This window comes from Linderina pennispora (genome assembly GCF_002104995.1).
Source record: "Linderina pennispora strain ATCC 12442 chromosome Unknown DL89scaffold_110, whole genome shotgun sequence".
In the NCBI taxonomy this organism is placed as follows: Eukaryota; Fungi; Kickxellomycota; class Kickxellomycetes; order Kickxellales; family Kickxellaceae; genus Linderina; species Linderina pennispora.
The window spans coordinates 1-15,824 of NW_024468358.1; the positions used below are offsets into that span (position 1 = coordinate 1).

The window sequence follows — 15,824 nt, forward strand, 5'->3', positions numbered from 1 at the left end:
GGCTGCCAAGCTCAAGGAGCTCAAGGCCAAGGCTGCCAAGGGCGGCCCCCTGGCCACCGGTGGCATCAAGAAGTCGGGCAAGAAGTAAATACCGGTTGTCTAAAGGTTTTGGAATATATATCGAAAATTGTCTATTCTTTGGTTTCCGAATTCGCCTTTCCCTGCTCGAATCCCTTGCGCCGCTGCTCCTTGCCCTTCAGAACTTTTCCTTGGCCGGATCCTTCGTGTCGTAAGAGAACTTTCTAGAGTCGAGCTCCAGCGTTACCGGTCCGTCGTTGACCAGGCTGACCTGCATCATTGCGCCAAACTCCCCGGTAGATACCTTGGACGGATCGTACAACTGCCCGACCGCTTGACAAAGTCGTCAAAAAACTGCTTTGACTCTGCAGACTCATGGCCTCGTGGAAGTCGGGCTTGTGCCCTTTGTTGTCTTGCCGTACAATGTAAATTGGGATACTAGCAGGACACCCAGACCTTCGTCCTGCACACTGCGTTTCCACATGGCACCCTCTGCGTCGTCGAATACCCGCATATTCAGGATCTTCTTGGCCATGTACTCCTCATTCTTCCTTGGTGTCGTGCTGGCTGATGCCAACTAGAACCGTGATACCGCGGCCGATCTCACCGACCACACGATCGTCGACACTGACGCTAGCTCGCAGAACCTTTTGGAGGACAGCGCGCATTGTAAATTACTGAATTCGAGAAATGTAATTGGAAGCCAGCGGGAGAGAGGTAGGGAAAAGTGCGCTGCTGGATGGCTCCAAGATATCAGAGATCGGTGGCTCTGCCAATCTCTGCATCTCATTGAGCGCTGGTGCCACATCGCCCTCGCTGGCAAGGCGCTTCAGCTTCTCAATGGACTTTAGCCGCCCGCCCCACATAATCGGTACCTTGTTCATGTACTGCTGCAGCTGTGGAACGATCTGGCTGTGGTGCAGGTCCGTCCGTGGGCTCGCTGTGGTAGATGGCGCTTGCCGTTCGATCTCGTCGTACGACGAACTCATCAGCATAAAGAACTTGCTCCACGCCTCCACCTGCAACTAGAGTCGTATCACACTTGCATGCCTTCCTCACAATCTCATGGTGTTTGTGCCTCCTCACGCATCTCATCCTCCAGCGCCTTTTCGGATGCATCAGCCAGCGCCGTAGCTGACTCGTAGTCCGCTGTAAGCCTGTCTAGGACTGCCACAACGACCTTGGAGCCCAACTCACTCCTGTTGTCCTCCTACAAGTTTCGCAGCCTGGTAGATCACAAATAGCACCAAGCCCTTGAACAGCGGTGCACCCAGTTCCCGCTCTCCCAGGAGTGTTCCTGGGTTCTCAATAATCTTGAGGCAATTTAACATCGACGGTCACTGGCCGAATGTGCTTCGCCCACCGCTGGTCGTAGTTCATGAGCTCTTGTGCCTGGTTGCACAGCTCCTGCACTGCCTGCAGCCTAGCGACTTCATCTCCGTAATGGGCACCAGCTAGACACTCGATTTTCTTCGTTTGCGCTTCCACCAGGAAGAGCAGTCTCTTGACCTTGAAGTGGTCCATCCAGCCCCTGGAACTGTGTTAGCAACCTCTGCAATCCGCTTTCAATCATCGCACTATAAAACTCGGCCACCTGGGTAGCAATCCTCACAACATTTTGCATCCTTCATGTGCGCCAGGACCGAGCGCTGCCACACGCACTCTTGCGTCTGGCAGAGCATCAGGTTCTCGAGCGTGGTCAGATTCCACGAGATCAGGTCAATGGTCAGCTGTGTATGGCATTCGCTGATTAGGACAGACAGATAAAATATCCTCAGAGTGACAAGACCAAGAAGAGAAGTGTAGGTCTAGAACATGCTGAAGGTGAAATGTGAAGCTGTTGATTGGTGTAGCTGCTTGGTGCCGGTGCTGGTTAAATATTGGGTGATTGACCTTCGGTCGTTGCCTACATATCCAAGAGAGCTTTCTCAACTGCATATCTACAAAAATATCATGTGGAACTACTGCCGCTAAGTGCTTAGCCAGAAGCAGCCCATCAACCGCCATATCTTGCCTCTATCAAGCCAATGTATTGATCAATCATATATCTGTATCTAAATGTGCACTAGCATATTATTCAGGGACGGGTTGTTCCTGTAGCAAGCACAGTGAATTTAATATGGATGGGTTTATTTCAGTGAAGCTACTCTTGTTTTCTAATGGATTTGGAAACAATGTATGGAACAGGGGACAACCCTGCCATATCAAGCCCAGTATTGCCAGCAGCATTTCCAGATGCCTTGATTCCGCTCATCTCACAGTGCCTAATAAGCTTCTTGGGAAGCGTCTGCGTCTTCTGCAGAACGTCAGGGGCTTCAACGAACGTCATGAGCATCCGCAGACTCTCAGGGCTGCCGTGGACATTGACATGGCAGTGGTACAACCAGACACCTGGGTTGTCAGCGCGGAACCTGATTTTTACGTACGAGAATGACGGAATTTGTATAACGTCACGCTGGATCGGGGGCAACAAGCGACTGTACAAGCGGAGAGAATGTGTTACCAGATGTGAAGCCATCTAGCGACGGACCATACTCGGTGACCTGGAACGCATGGCCATGCAGATGCATAGGATGATGAAATCTGTTTGGGTTATGAACTTCCAAGTTCGACAACCTCATTGTGCTTTAGCACCACTGGATGTGTCCGGTTATTGTAGACGTCAGGGTTCATTGCCAGGTCGCCAGTGGTCATTGCGGTGAACAGGGAGGGAACCAGCGGTGCGTAGTATGTGATATTGTTGATGTGGTCCAGGCGCTGACCTGTGGATAAGAGGTTGTTACCAAGCCACAGATACAGCGAGCGGTCTACTGGCAGTGGCGGCTGCTTATCGAGTGCTGTCATTTTGATATCCTCGACCCATATCAGCTTGCTATCATCAATGTCAGGGAGCTCTTTGACCGGCGAATCCTGCTTGTACTCAACTAGACCTGAGTAAAACCGCGGGTTCTCACCTGGTGACGTTGGAATAAAGTCTGCGTACATCTTGACCTTATAGTAGTAGTTGAGCTCGTCCGAGTCATGTGCAGTGACCAGAACCGAGTAGCGCATGGCAGGTGCCAGCTGCACGCCATCAAACTATATGTTCGTCGCTCAGAATCCCATCGACTTCAATAACGCGCAGCTTGTGGCCGGGGATCTGGAAGTAGTACCAGTAGGTGCTAGACATATTAATAAGGCGGATGCGGTACGTCTTCTTCGGCTCAAACTTGATTGGTTTCGTGGTGTTGCCGTTGTAGCCGTTAATCAGGCCAAACCCGACGGTATGCGGCGGTGGATATGGCATTGTTGGACTAGAAACCAGCTCAGCACGCTCGGTAAATTTTCCTACAAACCAGTCCTCAAAAGTAAACAGATGCTCTGCATCGTACTTGTACGGCGGCTCCTTGTCATAAATAACAAATGCAGTGCGCAGCCCGTCGGCGCTATGATCGTGGTCGTGGCCGTGGATCCAGAACGTGCCCGCCTGCTCGAGGTGATACTCATATGTGAACGACTCACCAGGCGGGATTCCGCACTGGTTAGTCATTGCCGGCCCGTCCATGTAAGACATGCCGCGCATGAACAGGCCGTGTGCATGGATCGTGGTGGTTACATTCAGCGAATTGTGCACGTTGAGGATGAGAGTGTCGCCGCGAGTTGCATATACAGGCGGGATTGGGGACTGGCCATTGACGCCAATCGACCGCCTGTAGTTGATTCCATCGCGCATCATGTAAACATAGGTGACATCCCAGTCAACCACAACATGCTTTGCCAGCGCAGTGGCCGAGAGGACTAGCAAAAATAGAGCGTGTAGTATCATGGAAATATTAAAATATGAAGGTACGGGCAAAGGCCGATGGATGTAATGGAGACTGCATCCCCAGGAAGCTATTGCATTTATATTTCCCAAACATCACAACGAGACCATGCCACTAGTAGCAAGGGCTGGCTGGGCTTAATTCACTCATTTGAAGGATTGACTGGCTTGGCTCCAAAATATGCAAATGCCTCCTTGATTCCAAGCAGGTGGCGCCGCTGGAGGAGCGTCTGTGTACATATTCAAAAGTCAAAGCCATATATTTCGACGCAAGGCCCCACTCTACCTGATTTCCAAAGCCACTTTTGAAGATCAAAGGAGCCAAATATTGTAAACAACACACCCATGAATCCACTGCTGCCTGGGATTTTGATGAATCCGCTCCTCTGCGCGTAGCGACAGAATCGACATGGGGATTTCTGGTGGGGGCCATCTGCACCCGTCATCTACATAGTGACTACGGTGTATTATAGATGAAAATACATTGTTAGAGTATCACAGAAACTTTTGCGAAGAAAAGTGCTGTGAAGAAAACGATTCTGTCGCCTGTTGGTCGCCTATTTCGTCCCTTGAAGTTTGAAATAGAGTGTTGCTAGGCATTTCCACACAGGATACACCGGCTTGTTTCCCTCAATATGAAATAATGGTCATCGCCTAAACATGCACCTATGAAATATATCCTTAGAAATATATTCTGGCAGAATATCGCCACGATGCTTTGCTGATGGATGTAACCTCGTAAAACAGCTTAGAACCATGTTCTATGAGAATACATAGCATTTTTAAGAACAAGAGATGTGCTAGTTTGCTCACGTCATTGCTATTTGTTGTTACACTACACCTAGTATTATATGTGGACCCTCTACAATGTACCTATTTCGAGAACCTAGGGGTAATTGTACAAATGGCACAAACACTCGCCTCGTACAAAGGCTTAGCTGGAATGCAATATATTAGACAATGCGCTATTTGGCAACATATTTTGGATATGTGCCATGGTATAGTGGTTGCTCTTGCCAACAAATATGTTCCCATGCTATACTTTGCATTGCCTCTAATATAAATGGCTGAGAAACGATTCCGTATAGGAAATGATTCCACAAGCTTTTCCTTGCTTTTGAACTACTTTTACAACCTCATTATGAGCCAGTTTTTAACAGGCATTGACTCTAAGATCTACGACCTTACGAAGTATGATGTTCTTCTATCATCGTACAACGTCTGCATCGTTTTCTTTTACGCCAACGATAACCTCACTAACAGTTTTATGCCATCTCAGGAGCTGGAAGATGCGTACTATAAGACGGTGTTGCAGTTTTCCCTGCTAGCTGGACAAATCAAGAAAAAGGGTGGCGGCATGTTGCAGGTTGTAGTCGACAAGTCAGACCTGAACCTGCCCGGCTATCGCGAATCCCAGTCAGACACGCATTTCAGCGACATCAAATCAGCGGATTTCAACCCGACAACCTGGCCTAGTGACCTGGCACCTGTTGGCAATACTGCATATCCTGATAGGAACACAGGTGTGATCAAGCTTCTCAATACCCATGTGGTACGGCTAAAGGACAACAGCGGTATAATTATTTCATTCAACACCAACCATGTGGCTACCGATGCCTTTGGCAGTCTTGAGTTTTTCAACCAGTGGGCAGCAGAAACACGTGCGTTGGTTACCGGTGTCCATGCAGAGAAGGCCAGCTACTGCTTTGACCGGGAGGCAATTCAGAAACATCTTCCCAGCAAGCGCCTGCCACTTGACGACACAACACTCCGTGCTTACACCATAAAGTCCCGTATTGCAGACTGGCTTTTGGGGCTCTCGCCTAACTCCCGCGCAAAGCTCCTGAACTACCTTGGGAACAGGAATCCAACGCGTGGCCATCTGTTCCGTATTTCACGCGAGAAATTCGACCATCTTCATAGCCGAGTTCTGGAGTGCATGCCGCCCGGTGTGCGGCTTACTTCCAACGACCTTCTATCTGCAATAGCATACAAGGTCCATGGGCAGGCAAAGCTTGACGCAGATGTAGCCAACATCGGATGGCTTAGACGGCTTACGAATCGCAGTGTGAATGCTAAAGGAGAGCACGGTCTATCAGTCGCCTGTGACCTTCGTGGCCTTCTTGGAATGTCAAATACGAATTATATCGGCAATCCACTGTTCACTGCGATCGTTAATAACCAGATGAGCCACGCAGAGCAACCGATCACTCCTCAGACGCTTGCGGAGATAGGTGCCCAAGTTCGTAGGTCGCTGTCAAATGTATCACCCCCGTTCATCGGCTCGTTCATCGACTTTGTTGAATCTGATAGTTTCAAGGCTGGGTCCTTCATTGCGAGTGCAATGAAGAGCGCTCTTATCACATTGACTTCCAACGTTACGAGGGCCAAGCTGTACCACGCGGATTTCGGCAGCGGCGTTCAAGCGTTTTCAACGGTGTACCCAAATTACCGAGCAGTGCAATATGTCATATTGCCAGCACCACCGCCAAGCAAGGACATCCTTGTCAACTTTACTGTATCTGCCTCCGAGATGGAGTTTATCCTTAAGAACGAATTCTGGAGGGACATCACCACTTTGGTTTACTGATAGATGTCTAACAGCAATCTTGTGTAGTGTCAGAAATATAGCCGGATAGTGGCAATCGCCCGTGTTTGCATTCTCGGTGTCCTTCGACCGTTCCGAGTCAGCTCTTTATCTGCGGACCTGGCCGCATGAAGGCCCGCAATGATTCTCCGCAATACCACCCGGGGCCGATTTCCGCTGGCAGGTTTCGCCCGAATAGGGTTTCAAGGGCACGGAGAAACCCCAGAGTCAAACAAGAGACATATGGCCTGGGGGCGAAGATTCACGTCGCAGAAGAGCACCTGTGGGATACAGTGATTTGTCACTGGTGCTGAGGCAGAGTCGGCCGACCCGGCGACATGCGTGGCAGACAATGGAGGCGAGCCGGACATTAACGGAACGCCTAGAACGTCTTGCATGGAGATGTGGGCGAGCGAAAGTCGTGCATGCGGGGCGTGCATGTCTCTGTGCCAGCCCACACGTATCCAAAGTGTCAGCAAACTCGCCAGCAGTATAGTGGGCAAGGTCAAAAAAGGGCGATGCACGGGCCATGTAAATCTCCTATTCCTTGACCGCACGCTTGCAGGCGGATTCACAGTGACACTGTCGAACTGCGAATCTCTCCCCAAGGATTGGCAATTGGGGAAGCCACAACAGACCGGAATGCTTCGGCACTTTTTCTATGGAGCAGCGGTTCCTAGTTTATTAATGTAGTCAGCCAGCAAAGGAACGGGTTTTCTGACGCAGGGAAGATAAGGCGGTACAGATTACTGGGCCGAGGACGACTGGCGGCCAGCAGTGGTGGTGGGGGCAACAGCAGCGGATCTGCCGGTCAGGCGGCGCCTGATTTCAGACAGCACGGCCGAAGCCTCCTTGCGGATGGACGAGGCAACAGCCGAGTTCTCCTGGGCGCGGCGGATCAGGTACGGCATGACCTCCTCGAGCGGACCATAGGGCACGTACTTGTAGATGGGCAGACCGGCCTTGGCGATGGCGTAGCTGACCGCGTCCTGCATGCCGAGCAGCTGGCCAAACATGACGGGCTCGTTGGTGGTGTCGATGTTGAGCTGGCGCAGCTGCTGCATGCCCATCTCGATAGACGCGTTGTTGTGGGTGGCAGCAAACAGGACCGGTGGCACGGCGCCGGCAGCCTGGGCGGTGGCAACCTCCTGCATCAGGAAGTTGACGCCCTTGTTGTACGACGCATGCGTGGCCTCCAGCGTCGGGTTGATGGGCGACGCGTAGCCGAGCTTGGCAGCGCGCTCGCGCTCCAGCTCCATGTACGCACCGCGCACCAGCTTGGCTGCGAAGCGCCAGCCCTCGCGCGCGGCGCGCTCATAGTCGTCGACCATGCGCTGGAACGAGTCTGCGCGGTACATCTGGTACGTGTTGAAGATCAGCGCACGGCCACCGTGCTGGGTCTGTGCGTTGAACTCGCGCTGCAGCACCAGCGCGACGTGGTCGATCAGCGGCTGGAAGTACGAGTGCTCGGCGTCCACCATGATCCGCACATTGCTGTCGCTGGCCTGCTGGGCCACAGCACGCGAGCGCGAGATCATGCGCTCGTAGTCCTCAAAGTCGGTCTCGACGGCGCCGTACTCGCTGGTGGGCGAAGCGCGCAGGTAAAGCGGCCGTGCCAGCGGGTTGTCCAGGCCCAGCGCCATCTGCAGATCAACCCAGTCGACCTGGCCGTCGTTGTTGGTGTCGACCATCGAGAACATGCCGCTGGCCGACGACACGCGGTCACCGCCGGGCATCGACGGCAGCACCGCCTGCTTGAACTGCGTGAAGTCGATGCGTCCGTCGCTGTCGTGGTCGGCTGCGACAAAGGCCTCGCGCATGGGCCGGTACGGCATTGACAGGCGGTACAGCACCTCGGGGTCGGCCAGGCCAGTCACCTTGATGGCCGCAAACGACCCCGGCACCTGCTCCGACATGTGCAGGCCGTGCAGGTACTCCTTGGCGAAGGCGTCCGCCTTGACGTTGGCGTGGGCACGCGCAGTGTCGGCAGCGCCTGCAACGGCCGCGGTGGCATCCCGATCCTCAGCCAGATCCGCCTCAGCGGAAAAGTCCAGAATCGACCCGACTCCCGACTCCTTCAGGCCGCGCATGGCCTGCACAATCTCCTTCTCCTTCTCGCCGGCGCAGAACCACGCGAAGAAAGTGCGCCGCATTACCGCGTTCGAGAGCCACGAGAGACGCAGCTTCTCAAACAGCTTGAGGATCCCCGGTGCCATCTGCACCAGCTGCGGGCTGCCACAAGCCATGTAGACAAACCACAGCGGGATCAGCTTCGCCACGCTCTGCTTGCTCAGAGCGTGCGCCGGGTCCGGGCGCAGAAGCGGCCCGGCAAGGGGGTCCGTGGTTGCAGAGGCGGCGTGCGTAGCCGCTGGCGCGCGCGACTCGAGAGTCGACATGCCTCTGCAGGGAGCCACGGACATTGCGGCCTTGAACGTGCTGCGCGGGCTCAGGGAACCCGGCGGATACGTCGCGGGTGCTCCTGCATGTCGAGCGACAAGGGCTGCTGGACCCGAGGCACGACGAGTATGTATGAAAGCGAGGCGTGTAGGATGGACATAGGCGGCAGTGAGGGGCCGTTTGAGAGATGCAGCAGAAGATGCACGGATAATAGCAGATGCAGTCGATGGAACGCTGATGGGCATTGAACTCGAGCAGGGATTGGTTTACAGCGTGGTTGGTTTTATAGAGCTATGTAGTTGAGCGAATGTCCCAGGAATAAAACGTGACAGAGGTGTCTCCTGAGGATTATACAGACGAGGTCTTGTGTAAAAATACGAAAAAAGTGTACTGGATGTTCCAAAAGTGCAGAAAAGTAAAGGCAAGAAGAAAGTATTGTCAACGGGCGGGAGAGCGGGAATGGGAGGCAGCTCCCTTAAATATCTCAGCGACAAGCCCCAGCCTGGTCTCTGCCACCAATCTTAACCATGCGCACTTTCCCAAATGCCCTTCCCATCCGCGCATTTTTCTTTGGCCCGTATTCCTAACGCCCGTGGGTAATTTTTTGTCCATTTTTTGTCCATTTTTTGTCCATTTTTCAGCGGAGGGACAGGCCCTTTTTGACTAGCTGCTTTGCCCATTTTGCCATCCCAGTCAAATGTCCGTCCATCCTGTCGATCGCCATACCCGGAATTGGTGCTGGGTGTACCATTTCGCTCTGTTATCAGAATGGCCACTGGAAGCCACCACTGTGTATCCAGTCCTTGGACGGTGGAACATCTGCCCAGTCACAGTCAGAATAACACACGCTTGTGCGCCCATGTCGCCAGCCATGTCGCGGAAATAGCGGGTGGCATTCCACCACCCGAGCCTACCAAAAAAAAAAAAAACTTTTCTTCAAACACGCGATGTGCGTGCCCAAACTGACTAGCTGCTCACGAGGTCAGTTGCAGCGAAAAACAAGAGCTATAAACCCGGGCACGCTTTGTTGGGGATGAGGGAAAAGACGTGCATGCCCCTCGGAGCGCAGCAGACACGCAGGCCGGGAATGCACCACCATGCACAGTGTATTTGTTGGACTACAGCAGATATGCATGCACGATCGGGACGCAGCAAACAAACACATCCTGGCGGAGTATCTGGGGGAGGGGCTCTGGTATCCCCGGGCCAAGCGTTATCGATCGGCCGAGGAACCAGCATGTCTCGGAATTCTCCCAGGAGTCAAGAACAATAACAGCCACCACAGATTGCCTAGTTTGTCTATTTTAGCTCTGTTATTTCTCTCACCTCTGCTATTTCTGTCCTCCCTGCTAATGCGCCTCGCTATAATCTCCCTCACCTATCTGCTCCTCGCTGTTGCCGAGTCTCGCGGCGGATTCCGACGTGGACCAGGAGCACATGGCCAGGCATTCCGCTTTTCACCTGACAGCTTTGGCTGCAAGCACTGTGTGTTGGTAGACGAATAGTGAATAAACATGGCTCCTGCAAACAGATCCTTCCCATGTGGTTCCAGTTCTCTAGACTGCCTGCGGACTGACGTTATGCAGTCACGGACAGCACATCACCAGGTGTTTTCTGTCAGCAGGGCATTATGCTATCTAGCCTGCCTTCCCTGGTATCACGCAGCCTGGTGGTGACCAAGTGATGTGGCAGCAATGATGCATGGAGATACAGAGTGTGATGCCACCGTGGACAACACACAGACAGCTGCGGACTGCGCTAGGACCCCGCGCACTGCCACATTGGTCGAGCGCATGTCACCGCTGTCTGACTGGGTTTCTGCAGTTCTTGGGATCTACAGTGTAGTAGAGTCAAGCCCATATGGATCACCGTTTATGGCCTACAGGGTAGTGCCAGCCCTGGCTCCCACGGGTGCGCTGTGAGAGAATTGCAAATATCCCCACTTCTTGTTACGTCCCGTATTTATGCGTCAGCTGCTCGCTGCCACTCTCGCCGTCCGCCGCCGCCTTCCGCTCGTCCGTTACTTCACCATGCCCGGCGATATCGAAGACACGCCCTGGAAGCGCATACACGAAGCTGCGCTTGCAAACGGCGACCGCACCTACACCGACCCAGCAACCGGCTACACAGTGTTTACAGAGCTGTCGCACCTTGACCGCGAGTACTGTTGCGGCAATGCATGCAGACACTGCCCGTACAACCAAGAGAATGTCGGAAAGCCCGAGCAGCTGAAGCAGCAGGCACGGGAAGCACGCCAGCGCAAAGCAGCACGGAAGAAGAATAAATAGATTATTGAAGTATCCGAAAAAAAGCTCTACACTCATTGCTGCTGGACGGGCCGAACTGCAGATACAGTGACGACCTTGCCCAGGTTCTTTTTGCAGTGCGGGCACACATGGACAGACTTCTTCATGCGCTTCGACACGAACGGGATGAACGCCAGCGGCCAGAAAACGACCGCAATGGCCACGGCAGCAACCACCGTCTTGGTGCCGGTCTTTGTCTTGATCTGAGTAATAATCGGCAGATGGCAGTACGGACAGTTGAGCTGTGCCGGCGCCCCCTCAATCTCAATGTACGTGCCTGGGTCGAGCTTCATCTGCTGTCCGGGGATAGCCGGTTCCTGCGGCAGGTTCGCCTTGCTTTGGTACTGAGGCGGCTGCTCTGTGTGCCGGCTGCTGCTTGCCTGTGCACCGTACGGGTCGTTTGAGTACTGCCCAGGGGGGACAGGGCCCACGTCGCTGTACTGCGGGGGCTCCTGCCTGGCGGGTCCTGCCTGGCTGACGGGCTGGCTCTGGCTGCCGGGTCCATAGGGGCCCACAGGGCCTGCCTGCGTGTACGGTGGATACATATCCCTGCTTGTCTGGTAACCTTCGTTCTTTGTGTCGCCCGCCGGCGCATGGTGCTGCTGCTGAGCAGGAATTTCTTGGCCGTACTGGTTCAAGTACTGGCTCTGCTTCGCCTCGAGATCGGCCAGTCTTTGTTTCTCGTCCATGGAAAGTTGTTAATATAGTGAAAATGTGGCGGAGGTTGTTTGGAAAGCAAAGGAGAAAAAACAGCTGCCGAATGCGTCACGCTTTATGTGTGGATACACAGCGTGCTTTGGCGCAGCGCAGTCTTGGCTGTGGGGCTGGTGGGTATCAGGGAGCCCTTGGCTTGCATGCCAATCTAAAATTAGTCGGCTTGGCAGCCGCAAATCACCCGAAAGCGTAATCTGATCAGATGATTGCTCTTCTGCACGTGCCTGATGTCCAAAATCGGCAATTGGCCCACTGTGACACAACCACTTCACACATGGGGCAAGGTGCCTTCGCTCTTGTATGAATGTCTCTGCAACCTCGTGTCGTTGGGCATGGGATATTGCAGTGTCCACGCCAGCAGCAGAAAAGCAATTTTACGTGTGCGTTCACCGAGGGGCTTTCCGTGCACATTGGAGGCGCATTGTGGCCTCGGTGACAGGCAGTGCCGTTTAGCCAAAGTGGCACATCCGAGCGGCCATCATGGGGATTGTTCAATGTCCATGGGTTTATTTTGACCCGCCCTCCACCACCCCAAAAATGGAAATACGCAACGCACAATGCGAGTCACACACACGAGGTATAGGGCAGGGTGAATGGCTCGGACAAACAAAAATGCATCCCTTCTGAGAGGCCTAGAGCAAGAAAAAAAAGGAACACGAGCTGGGGACAATGCTGCGAAACAAGGGGCGGGCAAGGCACCATTTCCAGAGAATGGAATTAAGGTTCAGCACCGGCGGACAAGTTGCACTCCAACAGAAGCGGCTGGCTGCTTAAAGAAGGCGTTTTATTTGAAGATAGTAGGGCATAAAATTAGAAGAGGAAGTGAGTGCTGATGGTGAACAATGTGGAATAAAAAAGTATACACGGGGCGCTGGAGGTCGTTTCTAAACGAACAGGCTGCAAGGTGCTGCTGGGAAGGAGGGCATGGTGTTTTTTGGTTCATTTACCGTCGATTCGAAGCGAGTCCAGGCCAACAATAGGTGGCAGCCGCACGCGATTCTCACTACTGCCATGCATATCACTGCTCTGTGATGCAAGCATCTTGGACACCTCCTCATGGAACGAGTCCTTGAGTGGCAGCGTCACTCCACTGCATTTGCTTGCAGCCGGCCCGCAAGTAGCTTTCGCCTAGAGCCTCGGACAATGGGGGCAGCTGCATGCGCAAAACATCGCTCTTGAAGGCGCTAAGCGATGACATGTTTGGCATCGAGCTGGACGACATGCTGTAGACGTCGTCGCTGGTGCGTGGCGGCAGCGGCGGTGACATAAACGGCACCCCCGATGCATGCGGAATGGGCACGGACATAGGTGTATCGGTATATGGGTGAGACAGAGGCTTAGACAGTGGCTGAGCATTGCACACGTCCGCGCCGGCGATCTTGTGCTGCGAGTGGTCGAATTCGGATTGGGCGGATGCCGAGAGCGCTGCAGCACTCGCAGGGATTTGCACGCTCTTGACAGAATTATAGACGCCTGCAGCGTGTATTCCCGAGACATCCTCTTGCGAGCTGATGTACGGCGGCTGCTGGGCATGCAGAGGCGGCGACGCGAATGTCCTGCCATTTGTGTAGTGGTGTCCAGTCGAATATGGATCAGAGGATCCGCGCAGCGGCCGCGGCTGCCGCGCCACGCCTGGCGGCGACAGCGGGCTGCGTGGGTTCTGCGCATAGTACATGGGCGGCTCCACAGCCATGGGCCGTGCTGGCCGCACACGCACCGGCGTCGTGCTCGCCATGTAATCGCTGTACGACGAGAACATGTCGTGGTTATACCCACCCAGCCGGCCATGCAGCGGGTCGACTCTCAGCGGCCCTGCTGCAGGGCCACCATCGGCTGGCATCATATACTGCTGCGGTGGCGGCGGTGGCATGCCCACCATGCCAGGCGGCCCGCCGCCGTACGCGTACGCAGGGTAGCCGTGCGCCATGCCCCACGGGGACCGGCTCGCGAACGGAGCTGGCACATCCATGCCTGCCATCGCCCGAGGCCGAGGTCCGCGCTTGCGGTTCGATGGCTGGTAGATGCATGGCCAGTTGAACTTGGCACACGTCTTACATGATGGCCGCGCCCCGTCGCACTTGACCTTGCGCTGGCGGCATGTCGTACATGCCAGCGACAGCCGCTTGCGCACTGGCGCGGCCGCTGGGGCATCAGCAGTGTCCCCTCCTCGTTGCCGCTCGGAATCACGAGTGCTGCTTTCGGTAGTCTGCATTTATGGTGAGGGACTGCTATAGTGAAGAGCCTATGTCAATATAGGAGACACTAAGTATTTGTGACAAGAGCGAGCTGGTTATAAGAGAATGACTATAAACAATATTTTTTCTTTTTTTTGTTGGTCAGGGGAGCCAAAAAAAAAAAGCAAACCAAAAAGGTGGGAGCAGCTCAACGGGGTGCGAAAAAGGGTGCAAACCAAGAAGGTAGGGGATAGTTCAAGGGGCCGTGGTAATTGGTGCGGGAAGGAGACAGGTTCCTAAAAATTATCGGATACTCGATTGCACCCGAGGCAAATAAAAAGATGTGCGAGGATAGGCAGGAGGCAGTATTGAAGAGCAGAGGAATATACAATAGAAGGGGTGCGAGCGACAGGAAAAGAGAGGAGGGGAAATTAAAAAGACGTGAGCGGGAAGAGAAAAAGAGCGGGCAGATGTGGAGTATTTATGTCGAGAGATGCCGGAGACAGCCGACAGATGAAAAAAAAACCAATTAATGCAGACAGTGACGGCGTCTCGGGTCTGCGCAACCCGGGGGTGTGCTGCAAACTCTGAATGACAGGTGCCTTTTCCCGCCCACTTTCGGAAACCAAGCGCGAACCAACATACCCGAGAACGCTGCGCAAGATGAAAGGACAAAGACAGCACCCGGCAATGAAGGGTATGCGACTGTGAAACCCCGGCAAGGGCCAGGTGAGGAACAACAATCAATAGTGCCGAAAAGGAAAGAGAGCGCATATTCGGGCAGGCGGATCCTTTTCCGTTCGCTTTGCTTTCTGCAAAAAAAATGGTCGGGGCAGGGTGGATTAGCATACTCGCCTGCCTCCGTTTTGCCAGTGTCGCTCAGCAGGCGGTAATTTCGGCAGTAAGGTGTGCGTTCTTTTCGGCAAATGTGGGCAATAAAGAGGGAGGCGAGAATAAGGCTAGAGCCGCAGGTGGAGATGTGTGCGTGGCGCTGGCCACATTTTTTGGCCATTAACGCGCCCCGGCCCGCTTGTCATCGGCAGTCAATGCCCAATTGACCAGAAAATGGCTGGATATATGCCTGGATAAATAGCTCCCAAGCACCGTGATGTATGTGTGCCCGGCGGGGCTAGTCAAACAGTGGCGTTCAAATGAACAGGTGGAAAGGGTGGTGCAGAAAAGGAGGTGAGGGGCACAGCGGTGGCACACATGTGAACCACGCCAAATAGCGAGCGAGGCGGACAGGCTCATCACCCGGGGAAACCCGCAATGGCACTCGCACAGCACCACAATCGTAGGGATAGAGGGAGGGAGGGAGGAGGGGGAAGGGGTAGTGGGCATACATGCGCAAAGTGGGCAAGGCGCACAAGCAGCCCATCAGCCGCTCATGCCACCACACATGCAGAGGAACAAAATTCGAGGCAGAAAATGGGGGAGTGGTGCATATTTGTGGAGTCGATGCAGGTGCTTCACAGAAAGTGGAGAGGAGGGACAGGGGGACGGACATGATGCTTACCTATGCCAGGAAACTACGGGGGAAGAGAGTTGCACGCGAAAGGGAGGGAATTGGGTTAAATTAGAAGCAGCAGGGGTGGATGCGGGAATGAGTGATCCACAGGGAAGGGTTGTAAATAATAAAGAAGGATATACAGTGGTGATGTGCAGAATTGGACCAAAGATTATATAAAATAGTGGAGGGCGCTTAGGCAGCTCGAGTGTGCTGTGAGTGAATCGAGGGGGGAGGAGGAGAGGGAAAAAGTAGTGACCATCTCACGTCAAGAGGTGCTCCAGATGGCGTGAAATATAAAATAAAACAGGCGCCCGGG

The 15,824-nt window shown here is 53.9% G+C and overlaps 4 protein-coding genes across 4 annotated transcripts; 2 read left to right on the forward strand and 2 right to left on the reverse strand.

The window, feature by feature from the left end:
* Positions 1-2,142: 2,142 nt before the first annotated feature.
* Positions 2,143-3,844, reverse strand: DL89DRAFT_272564 (uncharacterized protein). The gene is made up of 4 exons (XM_040888993.1): positions 3,128-3,844; positions 2,635-3,096; positions 2,502-2,561; positions 2,143-2,473 (listed from the first exon to the last, which is right to left on the reverse strand). The coding sequence occupies exons 1-4, from the start codon at positions 3,821-3,823 to the stop codon at positions 2,162-2,164; spliced, it is 1,530 nt and encodes a 509-aa protein (XP_040739212.1). The 5' UTR covers positions 3,824-3,844; the 3' UTR covers positions 2,143-2,161.
* A 5,881-nt stretch (positions 3,845-9,725) lies between these two features.
* On the forward strand, positions 9,726-10,539 carry DL89DRAFT_41571 (uncharacterized protein). The gene has a single exon (XM_040891638.1). It carries the CDS (start codon positions 9,902-9,904, stop codon positions 10,307-10,309), a length of 408 nt encoding a protein of 135 aa, XP_040739213.1. The 5' UTR covers positions 9,726-9,901; the 3' UTR covers positions 10,310-10,539.
* Positions 10,540-10,834: 295 nt separating this feature from the next.
* Positions 10,835-11,092, forward strand: DL89DRAFT_297590 (uncharacterized protein; the record flags this gene model as incomplete). Its single annotated transcript, XM_040890752.1, has 2 exons — positions 10,835-10,965; positions 10,990-11,092. 2 exons carry the CDS (start codon positions 10,835-10,837, stop codon positions 11,090-11,092), a joined length of 234 nt encoding a protein of 77 aa, XP_040739214.1.
* Positions 11,093-14,996: 3,904 nt separating this feature from the next.
* Positions 14,997-15,639, reverse strand: DL89DRAFT_41577 (uncharacterized protein). Its single transcript, XM_040891639.1, has one exon. It carries the CDS (start codon positions 15,503-15,505, stop codon positions 15,146-15,148), a length of 360 nt encoding a protein of 119 aa, XP_040739215.1. The 5' UTR covers positions 15,506-15,639; the 3' UTR covers positions 14,997-15,145.
* Between the last annotated feature and the right edge of the window lie 185 nt (positions 15,640-15,824).

Excerpts from the sequence above, each read along its gene's own strand:
- DL89DRAFT_272564 (XM_040888993.1), bottom strand. The coding sequence starts at position 3,823 with ATGATACTACACGCTCTATTTTTGCTAGTCCTCTCGGCCACTGCGCTG. Across the intron at positions 3,097-3,127 it reads ACAAGCTGCGCGTTATTGAA|TTTGATGGCGTGCAGCTGGC; the intron begins GTCGATGGGATT and ends ACGAACATATAG. Across the intron at positions 2,562-2,634 it reads TGGTGCTAAAGCACAATGAG|GTCACCGAGTATGGTCCGTC; the intron begins GTTGTCGAACTT and ends CATGCGTTCCAG.
- DL89DRAFT_41571 (XM_040891638.1), top strand. The coding sequence starts at position 9,902 with ATGCACAGTGTATTTGTTGGACTACAGCAGATATGCATGCACGATCGG.
- DL89DRAFT_41577 (XM_040891639.1), bottom strand. The coding sequence starts at position 15,505 with ATGTCCGTCCCCCTGTCCCTCCTCTCCACTTTCTGTGAAGCACCTGCA.